General features: G+C 37.9%; 1 protein-coding gene across 5 annotated transcripts in view; it reads right to left on the bottom strand.

The window, feature by feature from the left end:
• LOC112112032 (cAMP-regulated phosphoprotein 21) overlaps window positions 1-27,598 on the bottom strand; it is a 265,123-nt gene that overhangs the window by 120,927 nt on the left and 116,598 nt on the right. For all 5 annotated transcript variants that reach the window (XM_026663466.2, XM_026663467.1, XM_026663465.2 and 2 more), the window contains exons 2-9: window positions 26,504-26,672; window positions 24,596-24,798; window positions 23,758-23,799; window positions 22,960-23,049; window positions 18,678-18,828; window positions 17,211-17,289; window positions 15,706-15,765; window positions 14,592-14,732 (exon numbers count right to left, since the gene is read on the bottom strand). In XM_026663466.2, the coding sequence (XP_026519251.1) occupies window positions 14,592-14,732; window positions 15,706-15,765; window positions 17,211-17,289; window positions 18,678-18,828; window positions 22,960-23,049; window positions 23,758-23,799; window positions 24,596-24,763 (731 nt within the window). In that variant the 5' untranslated portion in view covers window positions 24,764-24,798; window positions 26,504-26,672. The remainder of the gene's footprint in view (window positions 1-14,591; window positions 14,733-15,705; window positions 15,766-17,210; window positions 17,290-18,677; window positions 18,829-22,959; window positions 23,050-23,757; window positions 23,800-24,595; window positions 24,799-26,503; window positions 26,673-27,598) is intronic.

Raw genomic sequence — 27,598 nt, 5'->3', positions numbered from 1 at the left:
TCTCTAGAGGTAAATTCCAATGGTTAATTACCCTCACTGTTAAAAATATGTGCCTTATTTCTAGGCTGAATTTGACCAGCTTAAACTTGAACCATTTGATCTTATTATGCCTTTTTCTGTTGTATTAAAGAGACATCTACTATCAGAAATCTCTTCCCCATGTAGGTACTTTTAAACAATTGATCAAGTTATCTCTTAACCATCTCTTGAATAAACTAAAGAGAATCAGCTTTTTAAGTCTCAAGTGTGTTATCCAGACCTCAAGTTACTCTTGTAGGTTTTTTCTGAACCCTTTCCAATTTTTTTTTAAACATACTTTTTGAAGACACCGTATTCCAGTAATGGTCTCACTAAGGCTGCATCTACACTACCGAGACTATACCAGCGTGGCTATGTTGGCATAGCTATCCTGGCATAACCCCGTAGTGTATGCAGCCTATGCTGACAAAAGCATCACCTTTCCAAAGGATGGTAGCTATGTTGACAGAAGCTTTCATCTATTGATATAGCTGTACCTACACTGGGGTTAGGTCAGCAGAGCTATGCTGATCAGGGGTGTGGTTTTTTCACACCTCTGACAAATGTAGCTAGGTTGATCTAACTTTTAATTAGACCAAGTCTAATTCTGTATACAGAGGTAACACCAACTCCATATATCATGTTAGCCTGCATAGCTACAGCATTGCACTGGTAGTTCATGTTCAATTATTCAGTTTGAGATACTGGTGAAAGCTCAGGGGATTCTTATTTCTGTGCCCTTGGAGTGCTGAAAAATATACTTATCTGTATTTGCACACAGTTAACACAGGGTCTGAACTGTAGTAATTGTATTACGGAACCAGCCCCCTTCCTCCCCTACTTATTTACACACACACACACACACACACACACACACACTTATTTTGCAGTTCTCAATCAAAAAAAAAAAAAATAGAGAGTTCCTCATCATAACTCCAAAATTGGCTACTGATATTTTCCCTGTACACCTCTGAGATTACTTTGAACACGAGCCTGAAATCCTTAGACAAGACTCCCACTGGAGAGAAGAGACTTTTGCCTGAGTAAATACTGCATAATGAGGCCCATTTTTAGGAGGGAGTAAACTTGGAGACGGTGGGTAAACTCCTCCATGTGGGAGGAGAAAGATGTATAGAATGTTGGTAGTATCATCAAGCTGTTATGTAAGTTTTCTGTTGTGAAACCAGCATCTCTTCTTCCACCAGTGAATTGAGTAATAAGCTTTAACATTACTGTGCAATTAATCGCACAGAACATAATACGTATCAAAACAAATTCTACCAACATTTATGCTGGTTTTAATCTGGAGTAACTCCAGCCGTTGTAATGGAGTTATTCTTGATTTACACCAGTAAAAAGATAGCAGAATTTACCCCTAAGGATTACGTTCTGTTTTGGACCTATCCAGAGAACTCCCCATTGCTTACAAATCTAGGGATATACAGTCCTTCAATTTCAAAGTCAACAATTGGAAGTTGTAAGAAAACAAAGCCCTCATAACTATGTTAAGGAGGTAGCCTCTGTATAATCAGATTGTATTTTTGCTGCAAAATTGCAGCTTTTGAACACAGTTTGTGAAAGAGTAACAATTACCAGTAGCCTCAGTAAAGTAGGTTTCTTTGTTAGACAGCTCATGTCCAGAAATACCGAAACATAATTTCATAAAAATCTGTTCAGACATTCTTAATAGTTGGGTTAAGAGCGTGGAATTATTTTGACTATGGAAATATTTATCAGTTTTGTTTTTAAAGTGCATATACACTTTTTTTTAAAAAAAGATGCTGGAAGTTAACTCTGAAATGAAAGAAGATTGGTTAAGAAATCCAAACACAGACATCATACTGAAAGGACAAATGAAAAAGACAAGCATGAACTTTGGATGTTATGGTACTAGAGACTTACACATTCGGTCAGCAAAGCACACAAACATTCTGGAATTCTAAAGCTTGCCTTACATTGATACAGTACATACATGCTTATTACAAGGCATAGATTTCCAACACTAATGTGACACACAGCTTGTCACCAGTTGCTTTCAAAAGAGGCAACAAACCCACCTTGTGCAGAAAAGATGGTTTAGCACTACAGTGTCTTAGGTAGGCCAGAGTGCATAACATATCACAGAAAATGCTGAAATAAGGATGTGGTCGGAGAAGTCATCCACAAACATCTCTGCACTGTGTGAAACTCTTGTAAAAATTACAATCCATTTTACATTTGCAATGGGAGGTTAAAATAAATGTATTGGATAGGCTACAGCACATTAATCCTCCTAAAATGAATAAATCATGGAATGACCGGCAGCTAGGGCAAGAGTGGTAGGAGAGTGCACAAGGATACATCAGAGTGGATGCAGGATCAGCAGTCTGCAAGCAAATGGAGCAATTGGCAAAATGGTGTTATCCAAATATACCAATAGAAGGGTAATAATATAAGGAGATGGGATAAATGCTGCAGAGTAGATTCAAAGGAGTTGTGTAGATTTAGGGCATTGTTATTCGGGTGTTCAAATGATTTTACTGCATTTTTCCATTATTTGTACTTCTCTTTAATTAAACCAGCTGCTCAGTCCAACATCACATTGACCTCTATTTTGAGGCACAGTAGTTCTCCTTACTTGCACTGTGAATATCTACTGTATCTGCCAACCCTGCTTTATATTTATGCTGGAGGACACCATAAGTCTCTATAGAACAGGAGTATTAAACTCATGTAAGTTTTACTGTCTCTGTGCTTTCCCCTTTGAATCAAAACTCTATTGTATATGGTGCAGAAACCATTTTTGCCTCCAGATCAAGATTTTCAAATATGAAGTCATGTAAATATTTTGTGAATTTCAGCATTTGGAGCTGGTGGAATATTTATCAATTAAACAAGTCACAGCTGAATGATACAAGGCTAAATTCCAGGCCTAACTATGACGGGGCATCTATTGTAATGGAAGCATGCAGCTATCTAAAGTTTACAGTCCTCAAATACAGGAGCCTAAAATCAGGACCTGAAATCCATATTTAGGCACCTGGGAGCAGCAGTTCAACTGATCTTGAAAATCAGACAGGTGCCTAAATATGGAGTTAATCTTGTTTTCTAAAATCTTAGCCTTAATGTCACACGATGACCAATGGGGGATTTCTGTTCTCCTATAATGTAATTCATTTTATTAAGACTTAGAGCACTACACAGTTATACCACCACAACTTAACACACCACAAAGCCACTTAAAAAGGTGTTTAAAGTATCTGAAGGCCAATGACACATTATTAGACTATTTTACAGTATGAGTCACCACATTTCTGGCATGGTGACACTTCAACAGCAAAAGTCATTACAAAGCCAGACATTACCGCAAGGTTTCTGCTGATAGCTTCTGCTCTCTAGTAAAGGGAAAGCCAATCCCAATGCTAACTTGTTAATGTAATTTTTTACTCAGCATCCAACCAGAACTCCTTTCTCTTCATACATTCTTTATTTACCATAAAAGTAATTAAGATATAAAAGCTAAAAATGTATTTCTGTATTTGGCGTTACCTCATGATAGTTTACAAGGTGAACAATGTTATCATCATTAAAGGTAAACATGAGTGGATTCTAACAAATGGTGTTAATTTATCCCACACGAAAGCTAAACCTCTCCAAGGTCCTTCTGCTGGAGATTTGTCCACAATGGCTTCACCTGGAGGGTGGGCTATGCCCCCTCTGCACCCCAACCAGCCTGCGGAGCTGGCTCTGGACTGCTGGTATTGGGAAATCAGCAAATAGCCAGGGCCCATTCATGCAGAGGCCTTGTCCTGCCAAAGTTTTCACCCCATTACTTCATCTAGTCTGACCTCCTGTATGTCACAGGTCATTACAGTTCCCCTCGTATTAAGCCCAATAACTTTTGTTTGGCTAAAGCATAACTTGTATTTGGCTAAATCATATCTTCCATCAAGGCCCCTTCCAGCCTCAAAGACATCAAAAGATGGAGAATCCATCATTTCCCCCGGTGAAGGAAAGTTACTCATTGAGCATTTTGCCCGAGTAAAGACTTCAAGGTTTGGCCCAATACAGTTAGGGAAAAGCATTGACCTCTGGATTCAGTCTATGTGGACCCGAGATACAGTGGAGCTTGTGCAGCTCTGCAAAAGGATTGCTGGATGAAATGCAGGGGATTCAGAGATTATAAGGCCAGAAGGGACCAGTGTGATAATCCAGTATGACATCCTGCATAACAAAGGCCATAGAACATCCCTGAAATTAATTCCCATTTGAACTAGAACATAAATTTTAGAAAACATCCAGTCCTGATTTAACAATTGCTAGCGATGAAAAATCCACCACAAACCTTGGTAAGTTGTTCCAATGGGTAATTACTCTCACTGTTAAAAATTTGCACCTTATTTCCAGTCCAAAATTTGTCTACCTTCAACTTCCAGCCACTGGATCTTGTTCTACCTTTCCGTGCTGGACTGAAGAGTCCATTATTAAGTATTTGTTCCCCCATGTAGGTACTTACAGACTGTGATCAAGCCACCCCTTAACCTCCTCTTTGTCACGCTACCTAGATTGACCTTCTTGAGTCTATCACTATAAGACATGTTTTCTAATCTTTTACTCATTTTCATGGCTCTTGTCTGAATTCTCACCAATTTATCAATTGCCTTCGTAAATTGTGGACACCAGAATTGGACATGGTATTCCATCAGCAGTCACATCAGTGGCAAATACAGAGGCAATATGTCTTCCCTTTTCCTATTCAATATTCCCCTGTTTATATATTCAAGGATTGCATTCGTCACACTGGGAGCTCATGTTCCACTGATTATCCACCTTGACTCCCAAAGTCTATTTCAGAGTCATACCCTATATGCCATGGGACTTAGTTCTGTGCCCCCGGCAGCGCACAGCAGGAAGTGGGGTTTGGGCAGGACAGGCTGAAGAAGAGCAGCAACAGGATCTGCTGCTCCATGGAGCCACCTGCCATTGGCTTGTAAATAACAAGGTTTCAGTATAAGTAGCTGCAAAGCGATTCTGCTGCCAGTGTGACCAGACACTGGGGGAGGCAGGTAATGATTCAGCACCTGTAGAACACTCTTTTCCCTCCCATCCCTCTGGATTGGATTTAACCCTTAATATTTACAATTTCTACCTAGGTTGAACATTTTGTGCAGCTTCAATTTAGTTCCAGCTAATGGAGGCTCAAATGTGGTAGCACAGCTTATTACAAAATACATTAATATTCAATGTTAGGTATGTATCATACCTTATAAGCAGCTGAACATTAAGATGTTGCATAACCGCAAATAAATACTTCAAATGACATTCCTTATCTAACTAATGAATTCAAGAATTAAATAGGAGAGAGAAAAAATTAATCAAAGATCTGAAAACCACCAATAATGGCAGCATACTTCCCAAAAGCTGACTGGCTAATGTGGAGACCATTAGTTCTCTAGAAATGCCCTGAACATGAAGATAAAAACAGTGTTACATAATAAATTCATGTGCTTAGTTCCACTTCAGGCCATGAATAATTTCTCCATCATTAGACAGCCATCAGAAGCCAATTCCCAAATAGCTTTTGGCTTGGATGGTGGAGCTACCTGTTAGTAATCTAGCAACTTCCATGTGACAAACCTCCAAGTCTGCCATGTGAACACAGGAGCACGGTTCCCCTTTGCCTATAGTGCAGAAGTAAGGATTGCTCAAAGGAAGCATTTTTCTCATGCCTGGTGTATCACATCGTAGAGATGCACCACGCATTCAGACTTCATAACTCCAGCACCAAAATAGAATGGAGCGGGATCCACCCACTGATTGAGGTACCCACTTTTGAAAATGGACTCCTGCATTTAAGGAAATTACTCCACCCATTACTGAATCAGAGTGGGAGTAGGAAATGCAGAGGCCATTTTGAACCTCCAGTTCTACAGTACCCTGACATGAAAGTGCAGCAGGATTTAAACTGGAAAAATGTCATTATCTGAGCTGGGATTTGGCTAACCACTACTTTTCCAGACACAGCTAAAAACTCTACTTTTACCAAGAATGCCACGATCTTTTTAATAACCACAAATAGTAATCATAGCAAGTCTGAGGAGTTTGACTCATCCAAAAGACACCACGTCACAAGAAGAGCACCCCCTAACACCACGCCAGGGCAGTGGTTAATTACTGATTCAAGGAAGAGAGTGTCCCATCTTCCAAATTTGACCACGCATCTACACAATTCCGAGTTCATGACAAGATTAAGTGGTGTGACTGCAAGGATTAACAACAGACTAATACTGTAGGTGTCCTTTGATTTATGTTTAACTAATACTTCATTACAATATAAAACAGCTATAAAATACATGTCCACCTCAATTACAAATTAGTTTAGATAAATTATATTAGACTGAAAATTAATAATGGAACCACTAGAAATGGTTCATTAACCCTAATGTCTCATTTACAGGAAAATTCTGTCCTTGGATGCATGCACATAGCTCTCACTGACTGGAATAAAAATTGCACATCGTAGGGCCAAATTTAGCTCAACACACAGTTGACAAACCCTTTTTCTTTGTACGTCTTCCTTGCAAGAATGGATGCAAGACTCAAATAAGAGATAGTCTGGTGTGAAAAGCAGTCCTAGTTCAAATATCATTAAGTTAAAAAAAAAAGTCAAGAACAGTTTCAAGAAAAATTACATATGTAGTTTCTTCTCCTAAATTGTATTGTATGAAGGCTTCACATTACAGTGTGTAACAGTATTCAGTCAAAAACAAGTAATGTAATAACGAAAACTAATGCCTATAGTATGATACATAATGTAGTGCTGAAATCCATGACATGTTTATTAGCTTAGTCTGTGCATTTTTTAAGGAACTGGGCATTAGGAGTTATTTGCTTCAGTTTCCCCATCTGTTAAATAAGGATAATGACACTGCTCCTCCTCTGTAAAGGGCTTCAAGCTTTTTGGATAAAGAGCACTAAATATTTTTATTATTACTCACGAGTCCACTATTGAGACAAATTACACTTCCAAGTCACTAATAGTCATACTTTTCACCAAGTCCCTGATGATTGTACGGAAAATGTCTATGAAATAAAATCCATTTATTGATTCAAAGCGACAGCATGAAGAAGACTCAATGTTGTAAACATTACATTTGTTGTCTTTATTGTTTTATTGATTTTTATCCTATTATTGTTGGGACCATAATATGAGTGCTTTATGTATTAATAAATATTAAAATAAAAAGGAATCATCTCAGCCAATGAGGTAATAAGGACGCTATTATTTCTCAGATATGTCATTCCCTTGTACTCTAGTTGTGGATGTCTGATGCATAATCACTGCACAGATATTTCTCAATACCAGTGTAGCATGTGAGTCCTAATTGGGCAACAATGACTGTTAGTCAGAATGCAGGGATTTGCTTTATCACAGTATAATTATATCTCAGTAATAAAATAGCAGTCAAAATATAGCCAACACTGGAAAGAGAAATTCTTGCAATGGGAGACTTTGTATGAAACTAAAATAAATTGGTTCATAGTTCCTTGAAGTTACAAATCTCGGCCTACAGAACCTCAGACACCACACAAAATGAGAGAGATGTTTGCATGTATATCCTCCTAGATCATGGGTCATATTACAGTGAGTCTAACTTCATGAGATCACTGCCTTGATCGTGTTCTACTTACAATAGAGACAATATGATTTTTTTTTAAAGATAGGTGCAACAAAAAGTTTGCAGAGTTAATTGTGCTGTGTTCCAACAAAACAATGTTCACGCCTTATCATTGAGGTTTACTCATAACTAACAAGACATGAGCATTCGCTTACACAAATATAAGATTACAGAATATATACCAAGCTGAAAAAGAGCTGCAAACATTTTTGTTTGTGTCAACTTACTTCTAACCTTCCCCCCCCCACCCCCGGCAAATGCATTCTTAAAGAAACAAAAATCAGTCAAGGGGAAAAAGCACATTTTGATGTATACCCTGGAAGTCATAACTTGTGGTTACTGAGCCTATAATGTAACCAATCCCACCATTTCAGTACAAAACTAGTATCTTTTAAATCCAAATATGCTTGGCATGCCTGGATGCAGGGGTGGGGGGGATCTCCATTAAGAGCTAACCCATGTTGTTGAAATTGCCTGCTTTCACTGATTGCCATTTTATAGGGATGTCTTAAAGATTCTATACCATTTGCAAGAGCCATATCACAATAAAGGTTTCAAAAAAAAAAAAAAAAAAAGCTCCATGTACCTATATAGACACAAAGAATGTCTTTAAATGCAAAGCATATATAAAAAGCCGACTGAGGGCATTTCTATTTTTTGCAGGTGGGTTAGGAATGGGCAATGTCATGACTGTATTTGTGACTCAAGCCACTCAGACACAGAGAAAATAGATGGATAGAATATGACACAGATAGTACGTATTGTACAGTATGTATCATTTTGCTGACACAGTTTTTAAAAAGAAACTCATGAAATATATACAGCAAGTGTTAATACTACTCCAAGTTTTGGATGTATACTGAAGACACCAAAAACCTTCCAACAGGGCTACTATAACATAGCATTTCTATAGCAGCAGAGTAAAATAATGTAGAGTAGAACAAAATATCAATAGGCTGCTTTACTACAAAGGTTAGAAGGTATGCAACACTGAAAAGGGTTTACAAAATCATAAGTCTTAAGATTCACAAGATATGTGCCCTTTGGTAAGCTCTCCAAATGCACAAGACACTTTCTAAACACAATCACTGTATTTTATTCACACCCTACATCCTGAATGCTGAGTAACTCTGCTGTATGTATGTGCAGGTATGTATGCAGCTGTGTGTGTGCATCCGTAAAAACATATTTTGCACACACCACATGTGAGGATATCCATATGGCAAACTGCAAAGCCAAATTAAAATCTGTATTTATCAAGCACCTTTAAACACATCACCTGCATTCTCCCCACTTATCTATTTCCACTGAGATAATCAGTCTGAATATACAGACAGAGATATGTACAAGTACTGACAACAGCTGCAAGGCTCTCTTATCTAGTTCTATTTTTTTTAAATGTGGCATGTACAGAATAAAGAGTGGCACATGCAGTTTTTGTTGGCACTCATATCCTGCATAATACATTGTCTCCATTTCAAATGTATGGTTTTATCATACTGCACTGTCGTGTTCACATTACATTTTGGTATAGCTTTAGATAGATGATAGACTGACACAGATGACAGACAAATATACATACAATGGAGTCACTATAGCGATATCACAGTTAGAGTAAGATATTCCATACTAAGCAACATTGTGACCATCTCCATCTAACGTTCGGAAAAACTTCTGTTCTGCATAATATTTCTCACATGTACTACTTGTCCAAAGGTAGTTTTTTGGAAAGTTTTTAGATTTTAATTAGACAGGCCATTTTTAACTTTTTTTAAATCCAGTCATAATTCAAAGCATTAATGTAGAATATTAAAATGTTTTAATCCACTACTCCTTTATCGGAACTAGTGCACTCGCCTAGTTTTATCAAATTTGGATGCAAGAACATTTAGTTATAAGAAATGATCTGTCTATGCACATTAAAATTTCCATGAGAAATTTGACTAATCGACGCTTTTCTTCTTCTTCTTCTTTTTTTGTAATAAGTAAATGTATGTCCTTCTGCATTACAAAGACAGCCTTCAAAATGTCAGATGATAACTATGGTCCAAACCTCCATTAGGGTCCACTAGCTTGGACTTCAATGGAATGCTGCTGACGCTCAGGAATACACAGCAGACAATTCAAATCCCAAAGAGAATTGGGTGCTAGGAATATATATTTGCCACTATAATTAAAAAAAAAAAAAAAAGCAGCACAGGTTGCGCAGGCAGCAGCAGAATATTCACACAAAAATCACATTTTCTCCTGAACTCACACTATTGTAGCTGCTTCCCCCCCCCCACCCCAATGAAACTAGCAGCCTCCAGAGCTCCTTAAATTCTTGCCCCTGAGGCAGGCACCTTCATAGAATCATAGAATATCAGGGTTGGAAGGGACCTCAGGAGGTCATCTAGTCCAACCCCCTGCTCAAAGCAGGACAATTCCCAACTAAATCATCCCAGCCAGGGCTTTGTCAAGCCTGACCTTAAAAACCTCTAAGGAAGGAGATTCCACCACCTCCCTAGGTAACCCATTCCAGTGCTTCACCATCCTCCTAGTGAAAAAGTTTTTCCTAATATCCAACCTAAACCTCCCCCACTTCAACTTGAGACCATTACTCCTTGTTCTGTTCATACACACTCTCTCTCTCTCTCTCTCACACACTCACGCACCTTACTGTGGGCCAGGTGATAACATAAATGTATGCTTCAGAGGAAGGTAGAAAACTTCAGAGAGTACAAGTATGGAACAAATTGCCCAAAGTTTCTTCTTAACCCCAAGTAATTGGTGGGTGGTTTATGCCCATAAGCATGAAGGTTTCTATCCCATTAAATCTCAACTGGTCCACTAAGAGGCAGAAGAGAGAGGATGCGACCATATCAGAATGTTCACCCCACCGGTACATGCTGGTAGAATCCTCATTCCCCTCTTGTGGGGGCCAGGCAGCAGCAGAATATTCACACAAACCCTCATTCAGCAAGATGAGTAAGCAGTAGCACCTTCGCCCACAGCAATGACTTTCCATCAAACCCACCCACCCACACTCACAAACACATGATAGCAAAAGATTTTTTTTAAAAAGGTAATAGAATCTGTGAATTCTGGAAGTACTTATGACAAGCTTTCTTCCCTATTCATTGTGTCAGGCTGTGGTGCTTTGGGATTCAGAATGTGCTACCAAATGAGCATGTGAAAAGAGGAAGAAGCAGCAGCACATTACTCCAGAGCTCCAGCTTCCTTTGAAGTGCATAGCTTTTGGACTTTCTGGACTTCAGGTTAGGCCTTCTCTATCATATATGAACTTACATATGTAATATAGTCAACATTTATTTAGGTTTAAACTACAATTAACATGAACCACACTAAGCAATTTTTCCATCACTTTCAGAAATGCTTCTGTTCTGGATGCTTTACATTGGGTAGTTAACAGAGTCAGAAGGTTCCAAGAATTGAGTTCTGGTTCTGAGCCATGTAAAACTCTTCCCTCTGAGAACACTAGGTTCTAACATATACAATATTGGGATCTTTAAAAATCCTGGACTCTGCAGAATTTATTACTATTGTGACCATTGCGGGTTATGCCAATGGAGCTAATGACTTTACTGAAACCTGGAATATGGAGCTTATGGCAACTACAAACACTGAAGGCAATACTGGTGAAGCTTATAATTAGGAAATCCGCATGGATTGAATGTCCAGGCATTCAGTGAGTATTATCAGCTGTAAATTACTTCTCCTCTGTGCTGACTCTGGCCAGTAAAAAGACGGGACAATAAAGGCTCTATCCAGTCCTCACCATCTTCCCACCCATTTATTCTGGGATGGGAGTAAGTGGACAGGTAGCCCTGCTTATCCCTGTGCAGTCAGACCTAAGGTCTAGGTAGCCCTATGGAAGGATTCAAGGGCTGTTCTTACTCTCTCTTGCTTGTTGATTGTGTAGCCCATGTCACAATCTAACCCAAAGGGTTTGATCCTGCTTCCATGAAAATCCTATGAGAAACTTCCAGTTGATAATGGCTACACAGATGGCCAATAGGGACTTCCAATATCCATTTTATTAATTTATATCTTATACATATTTAAAAGAACATTTAACTGATTCAAAACCATCTATCTGTTCATACAGCTAATCTGCGTAGCTGCTTGTTTGCTATTACTGTTAGTTTGTTTTAATGTCATTCTAAATTTGCAGTTTTTCCATTTAAAATACTTGTGGGAATACTATTCCTCTACAATAACAAAAGTGATTTCAGTTTATATAAAGATCCCCCACTTTTTCATTATTTTTTTAAATCAGACATGGTGTAATTCCTTCCTTCCCACTCCACACAAACTAATCACGCATCCTGTTTCTCCTGATAATAAAATCCCAGACTCAGTCAGAAAAAGAAATTTTAGATGTCTCTTGCATCTGGGAAATTAAAAAAAAAGACATTTATAAAGCCTCATTTTAGAACTGTATCTTAAAATATTATAAATATACTACATGCTGCATGGTAGAATAATGTGTCTTTAGGGTTAGGCTATCCCCCTCCTTAAATAACTATTTAAAAGAACAAAAACAAACAAAATTCAGTTTTACTTAGTGCTAATGAAAGAAACTAGACTGTGACAAGGCAGAAGGCTGGAAATTTCTGTTTCTCTGTGGAACAAGTACACTATGGACAGTGGCAGGACAAATTTTCCCACATGGTTCTATCTATGTGCCTTAACTATGACCTGCAGGGAGCACCTCCAGAGTAAAAAGGGTACTTCAATCTGCAAGACCATTCAGTTTTTGGCCTCTCTGCTCAGCCTGCCAGCAAAGGGGTCAATTAGTGCCAGTTGCGACGCTGGCTTTGTAAACAATTTAAATGATTCTCCTTGTCTCTCCCACTAGGCCATGAGCCACAATATCCAATGTGAAATCACTCAGACTTTTCACCTAAGCTGTCATATAAACTTTAGACCACTGTTTGGAATTCAATTCCTGTTGAGAGTGTGCTTTGCAAGGCAATATAAAGCAGCTCTAGTGCCACTGGTCTGCAAGGTGCATGTCAAGGCAACCGATTGAGCCCAAAGCACAAAAAATACTGTCAGTGCTAGCCAGAAAGAGAACTAAGCTGTGAGCGAGATTCTACTGCTCTTGTTGCACTGAGGGGTTGATGCATATGTGAAAAGAAAAGGATAACTGGAAACAAATAGGAATGAATAAAACCAATGAAAATGTAAGGTTTTTTAGGGGCTGCTCCAAATTTTTCTTAATTGAATGACAGTAGTGGTATGCCGGCTCTCTCTCTCCTCTGACTCCCTTACACACACATAAACATATGCCCCCCCCAACACACACACATACACGTGTGCACACGCACAAATGCAGGTAAGCTGGAAAGGGAAATCTTATATGAGAGTGAGGGCGCTAAAATCAGGCCCTGAGAAGCCTGTAGTACTTGAATAGTGTGCTATGAAAAAAGTGATTATGATGAAATGGTGTCTAGCAAAGACCTACATAAATTGTAATTTTGTTATTTCTTATTCTCTGCAGCTAAATCTGTGTACGTTTCCTTTACCCCAGGGGTGGGCAAACTACGGCCCGTGGGCTGCATCCGGCCTGACAATCGTATTAATCCGGTCTTCGAGCTCCCTCTGGGGAGTGGGGTCTGGGGCTTGGCCCGCTCCAGCCGGAGAGCAGGGTCAGGGGCCACTCTGTGCGGCTCCCGGAAGCAGTGGCATGTCCCCACTCCAGCTTCTATGAGTAGGGGCAGCCAGGGCACTCCGCTCTGCACGCTGCCCCCACCCCAAGCACCGCCCCTGCAGCTCCCATTGGCCAGGAACTGTGGCCAATGGGAGCTGTGGGGGCAGCGCCTGCTGACAGGGCAGCACGCAGAGCCGCCTGGATGCGCCTCTGCGTAGGAGCCAGAGGGGGGACATGCCGCTGCTTCCGGGAGCTGCTTAAGGTAAGCACCGCCCAGAGCCTGCACCCCTGAGCCGCCCCCCACCACTCCAACCCCCTGCCCCAGCCCTGATCCCCCTCCTGCCCTCCAAACCCCTCGGTCCCAGCCCAAAGCCCCCTCCTGCACCCCAAACTCCTCATCCTTAGCCCCACCCCAGAGCCTGCACCCCCAGTCAGAGCCCTCACCCCCCACACCAGCCTGGAGCCCCCTTCCACACCCTGAACTCCTCATTTCTGGCCCTACCCCAGAGCCCACACCCCCAGCCAGAGCCCTCACCCCCTCCCAGACCCCAACACCAATTTTGAGAGCATTCATGGCCCGCCATACAATTTCCATACCTAGATGTGGCCTTCGGGTCAAAAAGTTTGCCCACCCCATTTTACCCACTGACTATCTAAGTCTAATGGATATTTTTAATTTCATAGGGACCAAACAGTTTTCACAGCCCCATTACAGATTTATAATCCAGAGAGAATGATGATAAAAAAGGTTTAAAGTTAGAAGAAGGGGGGAAAGCTACAATCTGTGAAAAAAATAAACGGTAGCAAAGGGGAAAAAATCTGCTGCAAAATAAACAACTCAGTAGGCAGGAGTGGAAACTGCAAAAAAGAAGAAATAGAAAGAGGGAATAGGATATCTTCCCAGCATCTTTGGGTTATTTAAAAGTACCTGTCCTTCATAACCTGCACAGCTCCAGGCAATGTGTTAAGCAATAAATTGCTTTCTATAGCTATGTGGTGGTGTTAGAGGGTCAACAAAACATTCCACTCCAGAGGTACTATATAAATTTCTTGACTCGAAACAACTGGATTGACTCATTTCTATATCTTTCAAATCCTCATACAATCTTCCAAGGACAGACGTAATGACACACTACACCAGAATGAGTGATAAAATAATGCTCAGCGTTACAAAAATGGAATTTTGAAACACCATGTAGCCAGGATGCAAACTGATCCTTATGAAAGGGAAATAGGAAAAGCACAAGGCTAGTACTTACATTCTAGTATTGCTGGTCTTGTTGATAATTACAGATTTTCCAGTTTGATCTACATTGTGATCCATTCCAAAATAAGCTGCCACTCTGTGCACTAACATCCTCTGATATGACGACATCTGAGGGAATTTTTTATAGTGATTACTGAAAGAAAATATCACACTGATTAGTTAAATGATCATCTCTAAGATATAATATAACAATACCTTTTAAAACCTGATGTAATTATTTTTTCCTCTGTTCATTTATACAGCATACATGTATGCTGCAGGCAAGCAGACAATCAACTACAATGGCTGGTTTTTAAAAAGTGCTGGATATATTTATAGGCAATAATAAAACTGATACTTTTACATGCTAAATTAAGGTAATCAAATCTCATATTTCACGGCATCAGCTGACCGCTGCAGGGGTCAGGTAGGACTAACTTGTCATACACACTTTCGCCCTATATACAATGTTGCACAAATGGCTAAGGATATCATGAAAGTTTTATGCCTTCCTCCAAAGCAGCAGATACTGGGTAATGTTCAAAACACCAAGGGGCTATTCTAGTACAACAAATCTTCTTACTTCTCTCTATTTTAAAATGTCTATTTTTCCCCTCAAAAGTCAATCTGTTTGTTTTTAACCAAGTTGCAATCTATAATTTTATTATAAAATGTTGAATATGTGAGAGCAAAACAGGGTTTTGTATCCCTTCAAACAAAAGCTTATTTTTCACCACATTAAAGATACCTTAGTGCACAGAGCAAATTGCGTGACATAATATTTGATTATATATCCCCCTCTAGAGATACATGGTTTATATCCTATGCAATGAAAGCTTTACAATTATTTTTGGGCATAACTGGAACCAGCTGGAAGTCATTAGAGAACTATAATAAAAATGAAAAGCCTTGCTTTTTGTTACACCTACTGCAGTGGCTCCTCCTGACAGCTATTAGAGAGGAATTTAGGGCCTGATTTTGCAAGGTACTAAACTCCAGCACAGTGTAGGATGAGCCTCTAAGTAAGCATACATCTCATAAAAATATAGTACTTACATATGCTTTATGCAAAAGATATATGTGGCATGCAAATATGATAAACTAACCAAATACTGAAATTAACTTACTTGTTGTCACTAATAAAATCTATAATTTCCTGTTCCATTTTTAAGAGTATCATTCTGTCCCTGTAAAAATAAACAACGATTTGAAGAGTCAGCTACCAAAACCATTTTTAGATACTTTTATGATACTTCAAAAACAAATTATGGAAGTTTCCCTTTATTTAAAAACGATGAAAATATTTTAGTTAAAACGCCGACCTCCCTTGCGTTGGTGCAGCTGGGGAAAGAATCCAGTCTCCCCTTCTCCCCATCTATACCAAAGCAAGGTAAGATATGGACTTAAATCCCTTCAGCATTAGGGCTCAGCCTGGCAGCACTCGTAGCCTCAAAGAACTGCATTCAGGTGGCTTGTGGAGCGGTTGAATAATGTTGGTATTTCTTTTTGGAACCAAAGTAAGCTGTAGATGTAGTTGAAAAACTTCCATCACAAATTTTTGTGATGGAAAAATCAGATTTTTGACTAAATCCAATTTGTCATAGAAAGTGTGCACTTTCTGTGGAAAATTTCAACTTTTTGTCTAAAAATCAAACACCCCAAACTCAAAATAACCACCTTCCCTGGTGCACCACTGTGACTCAGCATGAGGGGAGACCATGATGCATCGTGGGACATGTAGTCTGACCAGGGAAGTCATTGAGAATGGGGACATGAGGCACCCAACAACACCTTCCATGAGGAACTGCTGCAGCATTGCCAAATCCAAATTTTCTGTTTTAAACTGCAAGTTTTTGTTTTTTGATCTTTCAATGAAAAGTTGAAATTTTCCACATCCCCCCCACCACACACACACACACACACACATTTACTTAACAGCCCTAGTAAGAAACCTTACAGAGTGCATTGCTCTCAAGTTCCTTTGAGCTATTACAGCTTGTACAGGTTGGACAATTCAGGGACTTTTTGCTTTGAAGGCTAGAAATGTGCCCTTTAATACAAAATGTGAATTCATGCATTTTGAAATCCCATGGATTTTTAAGCCACTCTGTGGATGGGTATTTACCTAATTATTTCTTGATGTCCAGTAAGTGGAGGATGAAACTGTGCCCACAGATTCAGTTGAAAAGAGTATGTAAAACAGAATATATAAAAAATCCTGATAGAAACTTTTTTATATATTTAGGATAAAATTCTATATTAAGATGAGTTTGCAGTTCCAAATGAAGACTATGGGTGTAGTGAGGCTAGAAGTTGGCACTCACAATATGATCTGAGTTGCAAATACCTCCAATCACATAGGTTATAATATACTAGTGCTAAGAGTCTTTAGATGGAGCTGTGCAGCGGGGAAGATAAAGCACAGTGACCAAATTTCAGGAAAAGTAATTAAGCAATGGGAAACTGGAAAGCCTAGGGGGTAGAAATTTATTGTTTTATGGCTTCTTGCTCACTTAAGATGCTTCCATTATTTCTCTTCCAACAGCATTCTCTAGAACTAGAATTATAAGATGCTTAATTGCTAGATTTCTAGGACTATACTAGGAGTTAACAACATGCTGGAGCTACTTACCTGGGATTATTCTTTAATGTGTTCACCAGAAATTCATGCAAATCTATGCCTGTTGAATCGGTATATTCTTGGCTGCAATCTGAAAAACAAAAAACGAACAAACAACTGTTTCATTTTAGAAGTTAAAGTTAAGCCAATTTCTGCAAAGCAGACTTGGTTTTCCAGACAGCAACCTGAAGAATATATTAGAAAGAATAATGTACATACAGGTTATTTACTTATCTGACAATCTACCCCACAAAACAGCATGAGGAATCTGTCTTTTCTCTGCATTGTACTAATAAGTGCCAGCAGTGACGCTAACGAAGTTTTGTCCTTTCTAGAATCACAGGAAATATATAACGTTACCCAAATTCCTTCCAACTTTCCCTCTCCTACTGCTGAATATCCAGTACTGTCCATAAATACATCTTTGTCTAATTTAATATGTTCAGTATATAAAGTGATATGCCATACCACTGGGAATTCAAAATCTTTAACAGACTGGAATCTAGTGATGTCTAAAAGTGGGTAGATGACAATGGCACGTGACAGAGTATTTGGAATTAATTTACGGCATAGGTTATTGTGTCTTACTCAACAGTAAGGGCAGATCCTCAGCTGGTCTGAATCACCAGCTTCAGTAAAGTCAATGGAGCTATGACAATTCATACCAGCTGAGGATGTGCCCCTGAGTAGGCATTGCTTATCCTTAAGAGACCACAGTGCCGTTTTGTAACATAGTATAATTATAGGTATAAAAATAATTATAGTTAGAGTCACTCTATGCATACCTGCTGTAGTAAGGCATAATTATAATATGTGATGGATAATTCACTAGTGTATTACAGTACACGGACCATGAGTTAAGGTTAAGGGACACGTGTGGATTTCCCAATAATGTTAATGAGAGATTTATCTGTGGGCTGAAAGCAATATATAAGACTAAGTGTTTTGTGTCACTGCTAACAAGTTGTACAGTATACTATGATTAACAGGAAAGAGTTGTACTCTTTCATAGACTATTTTATGTAAATATTATTATAATCACATACATATATACAAACATTATACATACACACACACACACACACACACACACACACACACACTGAACAAACACCTCTCATACAAAAACTCTGCTATCCTCTGTTAGGGGTTCTACTCAGAATACAACTGTAATATATATATCTATATATCTCAAAACCCCATCATTTATATGAAAAACTCCCTTTTTATAATCCATACAAATTTCACATTCAATATTCCCTCTTTTGGATAAATGCATTCCTACTGTATGTGTATTTATAAGACAGACAGAAATATATAAGAGAGAGAGAGAGAGAGAGAGAGAGAGTTAGTTCACATATGCACACCGGTATAATACACATGTGCCCCCAGATATATACATTCATATGCATGTCCAAGAATTTCTAGATGTGACCATAATAAATAATTGAAAAAGGATTCAAATATTTTGAAGTTCACCTTTCGATAACATTCTGATCTTGGATTTTTCACAGTTTTTATCTTTTTCTTTGTTTTTATCCTTCTCTTTTTCTTTCTCAGAGTCATCTTTACTAGATTTATCTTCTTCTTGTAGACTGGGGAAACTCGAAAGCTGTAGTTGTATTGATTCCTGTTGAAAAAAATATAATAATTTAGGGCCAGATTCAGTAAAATTTACATGGATTCCAATCTGAAGAGATTTGCATTAGGGAGTGCACAGCTAGAAAAATTGAAGCCAGATACAAATTTTTTCCTATTGGGTAAAATTAAATCTTATTGGGAGAATAATGCATTCTTTGGCCCAAATTCTGCCCTCAGATGTGTGTGTGTGCTGCTCCCACTGAAGTCAGAATTTCTTCCTTAATATTTGCAAACTAAGACCTCTGAGTTTATAAATATTAAAGGTACATTATTCTCCACTTTCAGTAATTAAATTTTTCTCTCAATAATTATAACACTGAAAGTACATTCTTATATATGTTCTTCTTCCAATAAACCATTCTATATCTAGAGAGATATTGCAAATGCTAGATAAAGATCAAAATTTCCACAGAATTTTTTTGTGCAAATTCTTATAAAGTGTTATGCACACATATGGTGCTATATAAGTTAAACTCACTTTTCAGGCCCTGAGAATAAGAGAACGCCAATAAGTGATAATATGCATTGCGGAAATCAGATTTATCACTTAAAAAAACATCTGGAAACATGGCCCTTAGCGAAAGGTTAAAAAAAAAAAAAAATGAGTACTGCAGTTTTCAGTACAGTGGGTGTGCTAACTGAATTTCTTCAGTGCATCAGAAATCCATGTCCTAAAGATTTTGACATTTCAAAGATTGCGAATTCCTTTGAAGCTGCACTTGTTAGAAAACTGGGAATTCATGGTGTTTGGCCTTTTTTGTTTTGCTTTTGAGAAATCATTATTCTCCACGTACACTGGATTTTTTAGACAACAGTAAAAAACTAGTTGATATTTGATGAAATACATAAACAGTGCTGTGATAAACTTCAAAAGAATGGAATCTGACTACAAGAAGGAAAAGAAAGTATGGCTAAGTATTCACACTGTTTTGAAGAAAAATGACTGAACAAAATCAGATATTTAAGTTTTGTAAAAATACATGCTTGCATCAAACTGTGGCAAAATCAGCAGTATTAAAAGTGCCTTTAACACATTGGGGGCCTACATAATTGGTAAGCTACGGCTGCATCATTGATGACGTCCAAATTAACAAGTATTAAAAAATAGCCTGATTGCTAGCAAATTCCCTTCTATCATCAATTTTCATAGATTGCTGATGTACAGAAAAACAAATCTCATTACAATATTTTAACCTAAAGGGTATTTTTTCATAAGCAGAACATTAGTAACTCAAATCATGCCTGCAATAACTATTACAAATCTTAGAGTTATTAAAAAGAACCACTAAAAATCAGACACCAAAACAAGCGTAAGACAAAAATCCTAGCAAAACTAGCTATTGGTGTCACAGTAAGACAGGAAGTCAAAATTGCCTCTGCTGAATCGGTGTCTTATTCTTTTCATGAAGCTGAAATGTGGTACAGAAGACTTGAGATGCAAAGCACTGTAAAAATGGAAGCAAAGCCCTGTGCAAAAAAATATTAACCGGGGTGTATTTTCTCAATCTCTATTTTTGTTACCATAAGGCAGAAATGTTAGCAGAATGCTGCACTGAATATAGAAAGAGAATGGGAACTCTCAACCATATGAAATAAGGATATGCAGGAGAATGTCCGCTAACTGCTAAGTTGCACTTAATGGACTAAAGTATGTTTTCCTTTCACTTGCTGAGGAAAATCTGCAGGTAAATGTTTTGTTCTGATGACAGGACTTTGTATGAATCAGTGCCACAAGATCCTTCAGAACAATTTCAGATTCCCTGGGCTATCTAATGCTGGGTGATTCTGTCATTAGTTCTTCAAAACAGAGGAAAAGTATGGAACTGGCATCCTCCGCCCTTTAATCCTGAACTATTAAAATGGCTATTAAGATGCACCTATTTTGACAAGAAGAGAAAAATGACAGACTTTACATGTAGCATAAACACACATGTAAACATACAGTATCTACTTTGTGTTACACATATACGATTCTGCGTATAATATTTGGTTGCTCTTGAAGAAACACACAAAAGGGCTGTAGAGTCGTGAAAGCAATCTATTATTTTTTTGTTATATTTATTTTTATTGATTTTTCTCAATAGTAAAATACAACGTTAATAAGTACATTGATACAAGGTAAGTATAGTGAATAACAAAAGAAATGTTCAAGTTGCAATAATACACTGATAAGTCAATAGTATAACATTAGAGGCAACATTCCTTTTAAGTAAGGACATAGTGAATCATCAGGTAAGCGTTCAAGATCAAGTAATACAGGTAACAAGATTTTTCCTACACAGGAAAATGAAGGCAAATTTTCAAATATCAATACAAACATCAGGGTTGCAGTACAATCCATACTCTGTAGTTCTGGCAATGTACCGTACATTCTCTGGTAATCAAAACCCTGTGCTTTGTAAACCGCTAAGATAAACTTATAAAAAAGTAATTCAAAATAAACTCAAAATATGCTTCTTTCTCCTTTAAAGTAAAAGTAAACCATTTCAAATGGCACAACATTTCCAGTATCCTTCAGCCAGTCCAAGGAGGAGAGTGCAGGTCTAGCTTTCTATTGCAAAGCTAATCTGCATTAGTAAGCAAAAGGCCAATATAAGAGCAAAGCATAGTTTCTCTCTACTTGAGTATTCAGAACCAATTGTCTTTACATGAGACAGACGTTGGGAGTCCAGGGGCACTTTAACTCCTGTGATCTTTTCAGTATAGTCAAAGAATTCTTCCCAGTAACTAGTCAGACCGGGGTAGGACCAGAGGATGTGTGCAAGTGACCCCTCCTCTGTCTGGCATCAGGGTGCGGTTTGGGAGAAGTATTTTATCCCCAAACCTGCCTGCCTCTATGGAGTTAAACACATGTCCTCTGCAGTACATTATCAACTACCATGCGATGTTTAATACAATCTCTTATATTTATATCATTCTCCTTTTCATTCTCCATTAAACAATAGAAAACACAAATAAAATGCAGAACAAAAGCCACACATTTTTGAATAATGCAAGTTAAGCTAAAAGCATATTTTTTTTAAATATATACCTACAACTATAAAATAACCTGTCAATTTCCCTACTGCATAATCATCATTGTAAAGCAGTGAACACTTGGAGAAGTTCAGCTGCTAAACAAGATCTGGTTTTTGGTCTTTCAAAAAACAAATATAAATGAATGAATGAATGAATAAATAAATAAATAAAAATCCTCTCCACACTTATGAGCCTAAGGGGAGAGTTCAATTTGTTTCATTTCAAGTCAATAGAGGAAAGTCAAAGAAAGTACACTTAAAAGTGATTGTTTGTTTTGTTCTGAGCTCACAAAAGTCATTTTCTCAATCTCTTTCTCTCTATGGCTAATCTCATTTGCCAATAAAACAACTGAATCTTCAAGTACCAATGCTGGCAGCTTTTAAGGGGTTTTTTTATTATTATTTAAAAAAAATCTTGTTTGCCTGGTCAAGTGAAAATGATTGTGACAGTTTTGGGTGTTTTTGGTTTTGGGTTTTTTTTGTTTTTTTGCAAGTGAGCCTAGAACTGTTTTCCAGAATCTGAATCTGCTGGATCGAATTGCCAAGATGTTTTGGTCCAAAAGGTGTTTCTTTGGAATAAATGGAATACAAAATGGAACCCTACTCAGTATAATGCACCCTCTCTTCTCTGCCAATGTATTTATAGAGAGTCAAAGATCTGTGTAGTATTATGAAGTGCATACTGGGGAACTGATACATAATGGATCTCAGCTGAACTAGAAACCAGAGTGTATTTAGAACTGTATCTGGTGTAGCCTCAAAAGAGATAGCCTTAGAGAAAAGAACAATTCTATCTTTTATTTATTTATTTTTAATTTTAATCTGAATTCTTTTGAATTCTTTTCCATTTGTTGAAATTTTCAGGGGGTCTGGAAAAAAAAGCAAATAACACCCTGTGACATACTGTAAGACTACTTCAATATTTCAAAACAAAGTACACGCTAAGCCAGATAACTTCATAAAATCGTGTGCATTGTCTGATGTAAATTTTTTTTTTTTTTGCTTTCCCCAAAAATATTGTTAAAAGCCCAATTAAGTAACATGATCATGCAAGTGAAAGTGGAAGTCAACCATGCAGCTAACGGCCATGATTTCAGATGTACCTGATTATCGTGAAGACCTTCTGCTCCCAATCGAGGGGATGATTCTTCGCACACAGCAAGACTCCGGACCAGTTTCCCCTTAGCTCCTGACTGAATAAGATAGAAAGAAAACAAAACAAAGGAAACTACTGCTGACCCCAAATTTGCAAGTGTGCCAATCATCCCAATGAATTTCAAATAGTCAGGTACTTGTCCAGCAAAACTACAGCAGATTCTGTCCAGCAAGTCATTTGACACATGGGTTTGGCTTTTAAACGCTTTTGCTACACTTCACTTCAACTGAAAATCATAAAAGCAAAAAACAAAAATAATCTGGTAACGTAGTCAAAGCAACAACTCTATTTCCTGTAACCAACAGCAATAGAGCTGAACAGTGACAAATTTTAAAAGTTGTATTGACCTACCCTTGGAAAATGTTATTAAAAAAAAAAAAGAACAGCGAGTGAGCTAGCAGATTTCACACTAACTAGCTGCCTTCCTCCTACTCAATCTTTTTAATCCCTACAGCTTCGGAAACGGGATTACTCCACTTAAATAAAATACAAACAAAACATTAATTACAAAAGAAAAATGAAACACGGATCACACATACAAGTACATGGCAAGCCCAGTAACCAACGTATGATTGTTAAATAAAGGGGAGATTGACACTTAATATCTTGTGAAACTCCTCTGCTTTTGTGCCACATGATTATGAAGAAAAACTGAAGATAAAAGCTCATTGTTGTATATGAAAACAGCCACCTGAATGGAACTTTTTATCACCTTTTCAGCTCAGCATGCAATGTGAAACCTTACCTTGGATCTCTTTTTCTGCTGGTTCTGGTTTACACCTCGTTTCTGTGTGTAACAAATAATTGTCACGTTAGTGGAAAATGCACACAGTAGGAATATCAGCATACATTAAATCCTTCTCGAAGCAATCCTTTATCATTTGCTGATTGCAAAGTAACAACATCCTAATGCAACTCCGAAAAAGTGAGGAGCCAAGAATTGCCTCTGTTGTATGCATTAATCTGATCGGTATAAACAAGATGCAAACTTGATGCTTTGCAATGTTATGCTTAAATAAAGAACATGATAAAAAGACAATACTGAAGTAAGCCTCTCTCCCTCTCCAAATTCCTTCCCCTTTTGAGCTTGCCAGTAGTCCCATAAATTGCAGTCCCTCTTTCTTTTAATATCCTTTTAAGTAAAAAAAATATTAATCTGGTAAAGACTCAAGTGTTTAATGATCTTTCTTTAGTTTTGCATAATAAGAGAGTCACCGCTTTTTGTTGGTAATAATTGTTATTTTTAAAATGAAACTCACTGTAGAACTAAGAAATACATCAGTCTCTATGAATTCTGTGAGTCCATCAGATCAAGATAATGTCCTAAATATCCCAAGAGGGAAAACTGTCAGACAAATATTTTACTGTATTTTATAATGGGTACCCAGCAATGGGCTCCTTAGCAATAAAAAAATACTACCAATAATATAACAACAATAAAATTAAGTAACAAGAAAAAGAAAGAAAGAAAGAAGCATGAGGAGAAGAGAATAGAAAAAAATCTAGCCAAACAAAAGACAGTGGAAATGGCAATGTAATGATAACACAGTGACATAGCCATCCAAGGTCCTTCTTCCCCTTACCTGGAGGTCCGTCTTGGCATCACTCAGCTTCTCCTCCTTTTCCTCTGCTTCCAAGCTTTCCGTTTTATTAATGATGCAGTTCTCTGGGGTCGCATCAGAGATGGCAGACTCCTGCTCTTTGGCAGCTTCCTCCACTGTCTCCTGGTTCAATTTACCTTGCTCAGACATTCTCCCAGACAGAAATTAAAACAAGATTTGGTGACCTGGACGGTCGAGACATCAAAAAAAAAAAAAAAAAAAAATGGGAGAGGGAGGTGAAATTTTCACTCATTTGAGAACAGAAGTTTATCATTTCCTTTGATAAACAAACCACAATAACAAACTCAGGCATGCAGGGCAATACACTCCAGCAGAAAAACAAATATATTGAATCGACACTGGGGAAGAGTGGAGTTGAGATATGATAAATAAAACAACTTGGTTTCAAACACGCTTAGTGGTAGAGAATGTAAACCACAGTTAAGGTACGGTAAGCCCTCACCCCTTGCTCTCCTGCCACAGCCAAGGAGTTGCTGCAGAGGTGAAGACCGGGATGGAAAAGAATTTTTTTTTTTTTTTCCAAAATAAGTCAGATGGATCAAATAGATGTCCCATTTACACTTCCGGGTCATAGACATGTCAGTGCTCCCCTCCTCTAGCATCTCTCTCATAATACATACATACACACATACACAAATAAAACACCGCCAAGGGGAGGACTACTGCAGATTTCTATCACTCAGCTATTGCCTGGTGTACAGAAAGAGCCAATACATTCATTACAGGCACACAAAAAATTAAATTCAGTTGAAGAGGTAATAATTCAATATAAATATGAAATCTAAATTTGGCAATAAAGCTTTCAGGGTCAACATCTCCAGACATCAAACTGACAGCTCCATTATTAAAATCATAAGCCTCTTCCCAAACCCCATGTCACGCTCCAGCACTATGGAAATCCTACTGGAAGCCCTTGGCAGGTAGCTCTAATGAAGATATCTTAACTGCACTGCATTACTCTCAGCTCACAATGAACTGTTGTACAGAAGCTCTAAAAGGCTTTTCAAAGTTAAAGCCTATTATTATTTTTCCTTTTTCTACCCACAAAACACCCTCCCGACACCTCCCCCACTGATCAATTGTCAAATGAGTCTCATGAATAATTTAGCTTTCCCCCCCCCCCGCCTTTCTTTTTTTCTTGTTTTAAGATGTGTCTGAAAGAAAAACAACTGTAGTGGAAAAGGGGAGCTATTTCAGAAACAGATTTCAGTGCAATTGCTTGCCCTTTCCCAACAGTGTAACAATGGCTATTAGACAAAACTATCTTTTGCCACGTTTCTTTTACAGCTTGTAATAAACATTCAGCACTTTTTTTCTGTCTGTTATTTTGAATGGAAATACAAAAGATTTTAAAACATCAGTCATTTGGATTTAGAATTCTACTATCTGTTTTTGGCATTTTAAGTAAACAATGTTGAAGAGGTTCCTACATAAAGATAGGTTACTGTTCCATCTCAATTTGCAACAGATTGTGGAGATTTAGCAGAATTAGATTTTCTGAACTGTGAGTTTCATACCTGTGTGTTTATGAATACTGGGACAGGGGCTATAAGTTTACAATCCACATACAGTACAGTCCATTCAATAAATTTCTCAAAGAAATGTATTGCTGCCAATAAGGCCCAATTTTTGACTGTAAAAACATAACGTTGCTGGTTAATTTTTGGCTGTTGTGCACTTACATGTGTAACTCAAATTCACTGAAATTTTCACACACACACACACACACACACACACACACACACACACACACACACAGAGTCTTTAGGTGTACATTGTATGTATAGTGTATCTATACACAGAAAATATTCACAAATACAAACATAATTATAGCTGCAGATTAACAACTGTAACAAACAAGCCATGTACCTTCAAAGCAGCTTTAATTCTCGATGTCTTTCTAGCTGCTTCTGTTGCTCTTCAATGGTTAAATCCACACAAATGATCAATGACAACATGAGTCCCATGTCCCCACTAACAGTTCAGAATGCCAATCTCCATGCTCTTCCTTTAGACAGTTTTACAGATCATCATCAACCTGGAAAAAGACAAAAAGTAAATAATCATGGTAATAATCATGGTAGGGTTAAGGATGCAATAAATAGGACCAGATTTCTAACACTAATGACCAGCTTCAAGCAAATCACTTTCACAGCTTGATCCAGCTCCACCTGTCTCAAAACTGCCTGCTTCTTCTCTAATGAAGGCTAGAGCCGGCTGTTCAAGTCATAACAGCTCCTACGCAAAGAGCTAAAATTATCAATTGCATTATGCACTGAAGATTACTCACTTCAATTTTAACCTTTTTTAGTGAATTCTAGCACTTTTCACATAAAAAAATTAAGATAATCTGTTTGCTTCAATGGAAATCAATATTATCTATGGGCAAAAAAGCCTTCTCTGCTTTTTAACCAAAGCTTCAGCCCCAATTAAGGATTACACAATATTTTAAAGAGGCTCCATGACTGCTGTTAGAAAGTAATCTCGATAAGGGTACAGTTCATTTACATGTCGGTTTAATGAGGCATATCTGTCAAATAAAAGCTGAAATGATCAGGGGAGGGACCACGAAAAACCAATTCCCCCGAACAATAGAAATCGGTGCAAACTTTCCTTTAGGCAGTATGTAAAAAAACAACATACTGAATCTCTCTCTCTACATTATTGCTCAGAGAGCAAAACTGCGGGATCAATTACTTCAGAAATGCAATGCAAACACCATTCGTCAGGACTGCTACTGCCAGCTGAGTATGAGGTTTGACAGAAAAGGAACATTTTGAGAGGGATTTACAAACTATGGTCATGTGGAAAATTGTCATGATGCAATGAGTCTTGTTGAGATTTCCATATGTGCAGTGGCCAAGGTAATTTGGGGGAAGGGGATAGAAGAAAGGCAAAAACACTCCCACAGGAACAGAAATGCAGTTTACTTGGTAAGAAAAACAAGCTGCATATTATCAAACT

Source organism: Terrapene carolina, unplaced genomic scaffold, assembly GCF_002925995.2.
Source record: "Terrapene carolina triunguis isolate 2854851 unplaced genomic scaffold, T_m_triunguis-2.0 Scaffold33715, whole genome shotgun sequence".
Taxonomy (NCBI): Eukaryota; Metazoa; Chordata; order Testudines; family Emydidae; genus Terrapene; species Terrapene triunguis.
This window is presented reverse-complemented; position numbering and strand designations above follow the sequence as displayed.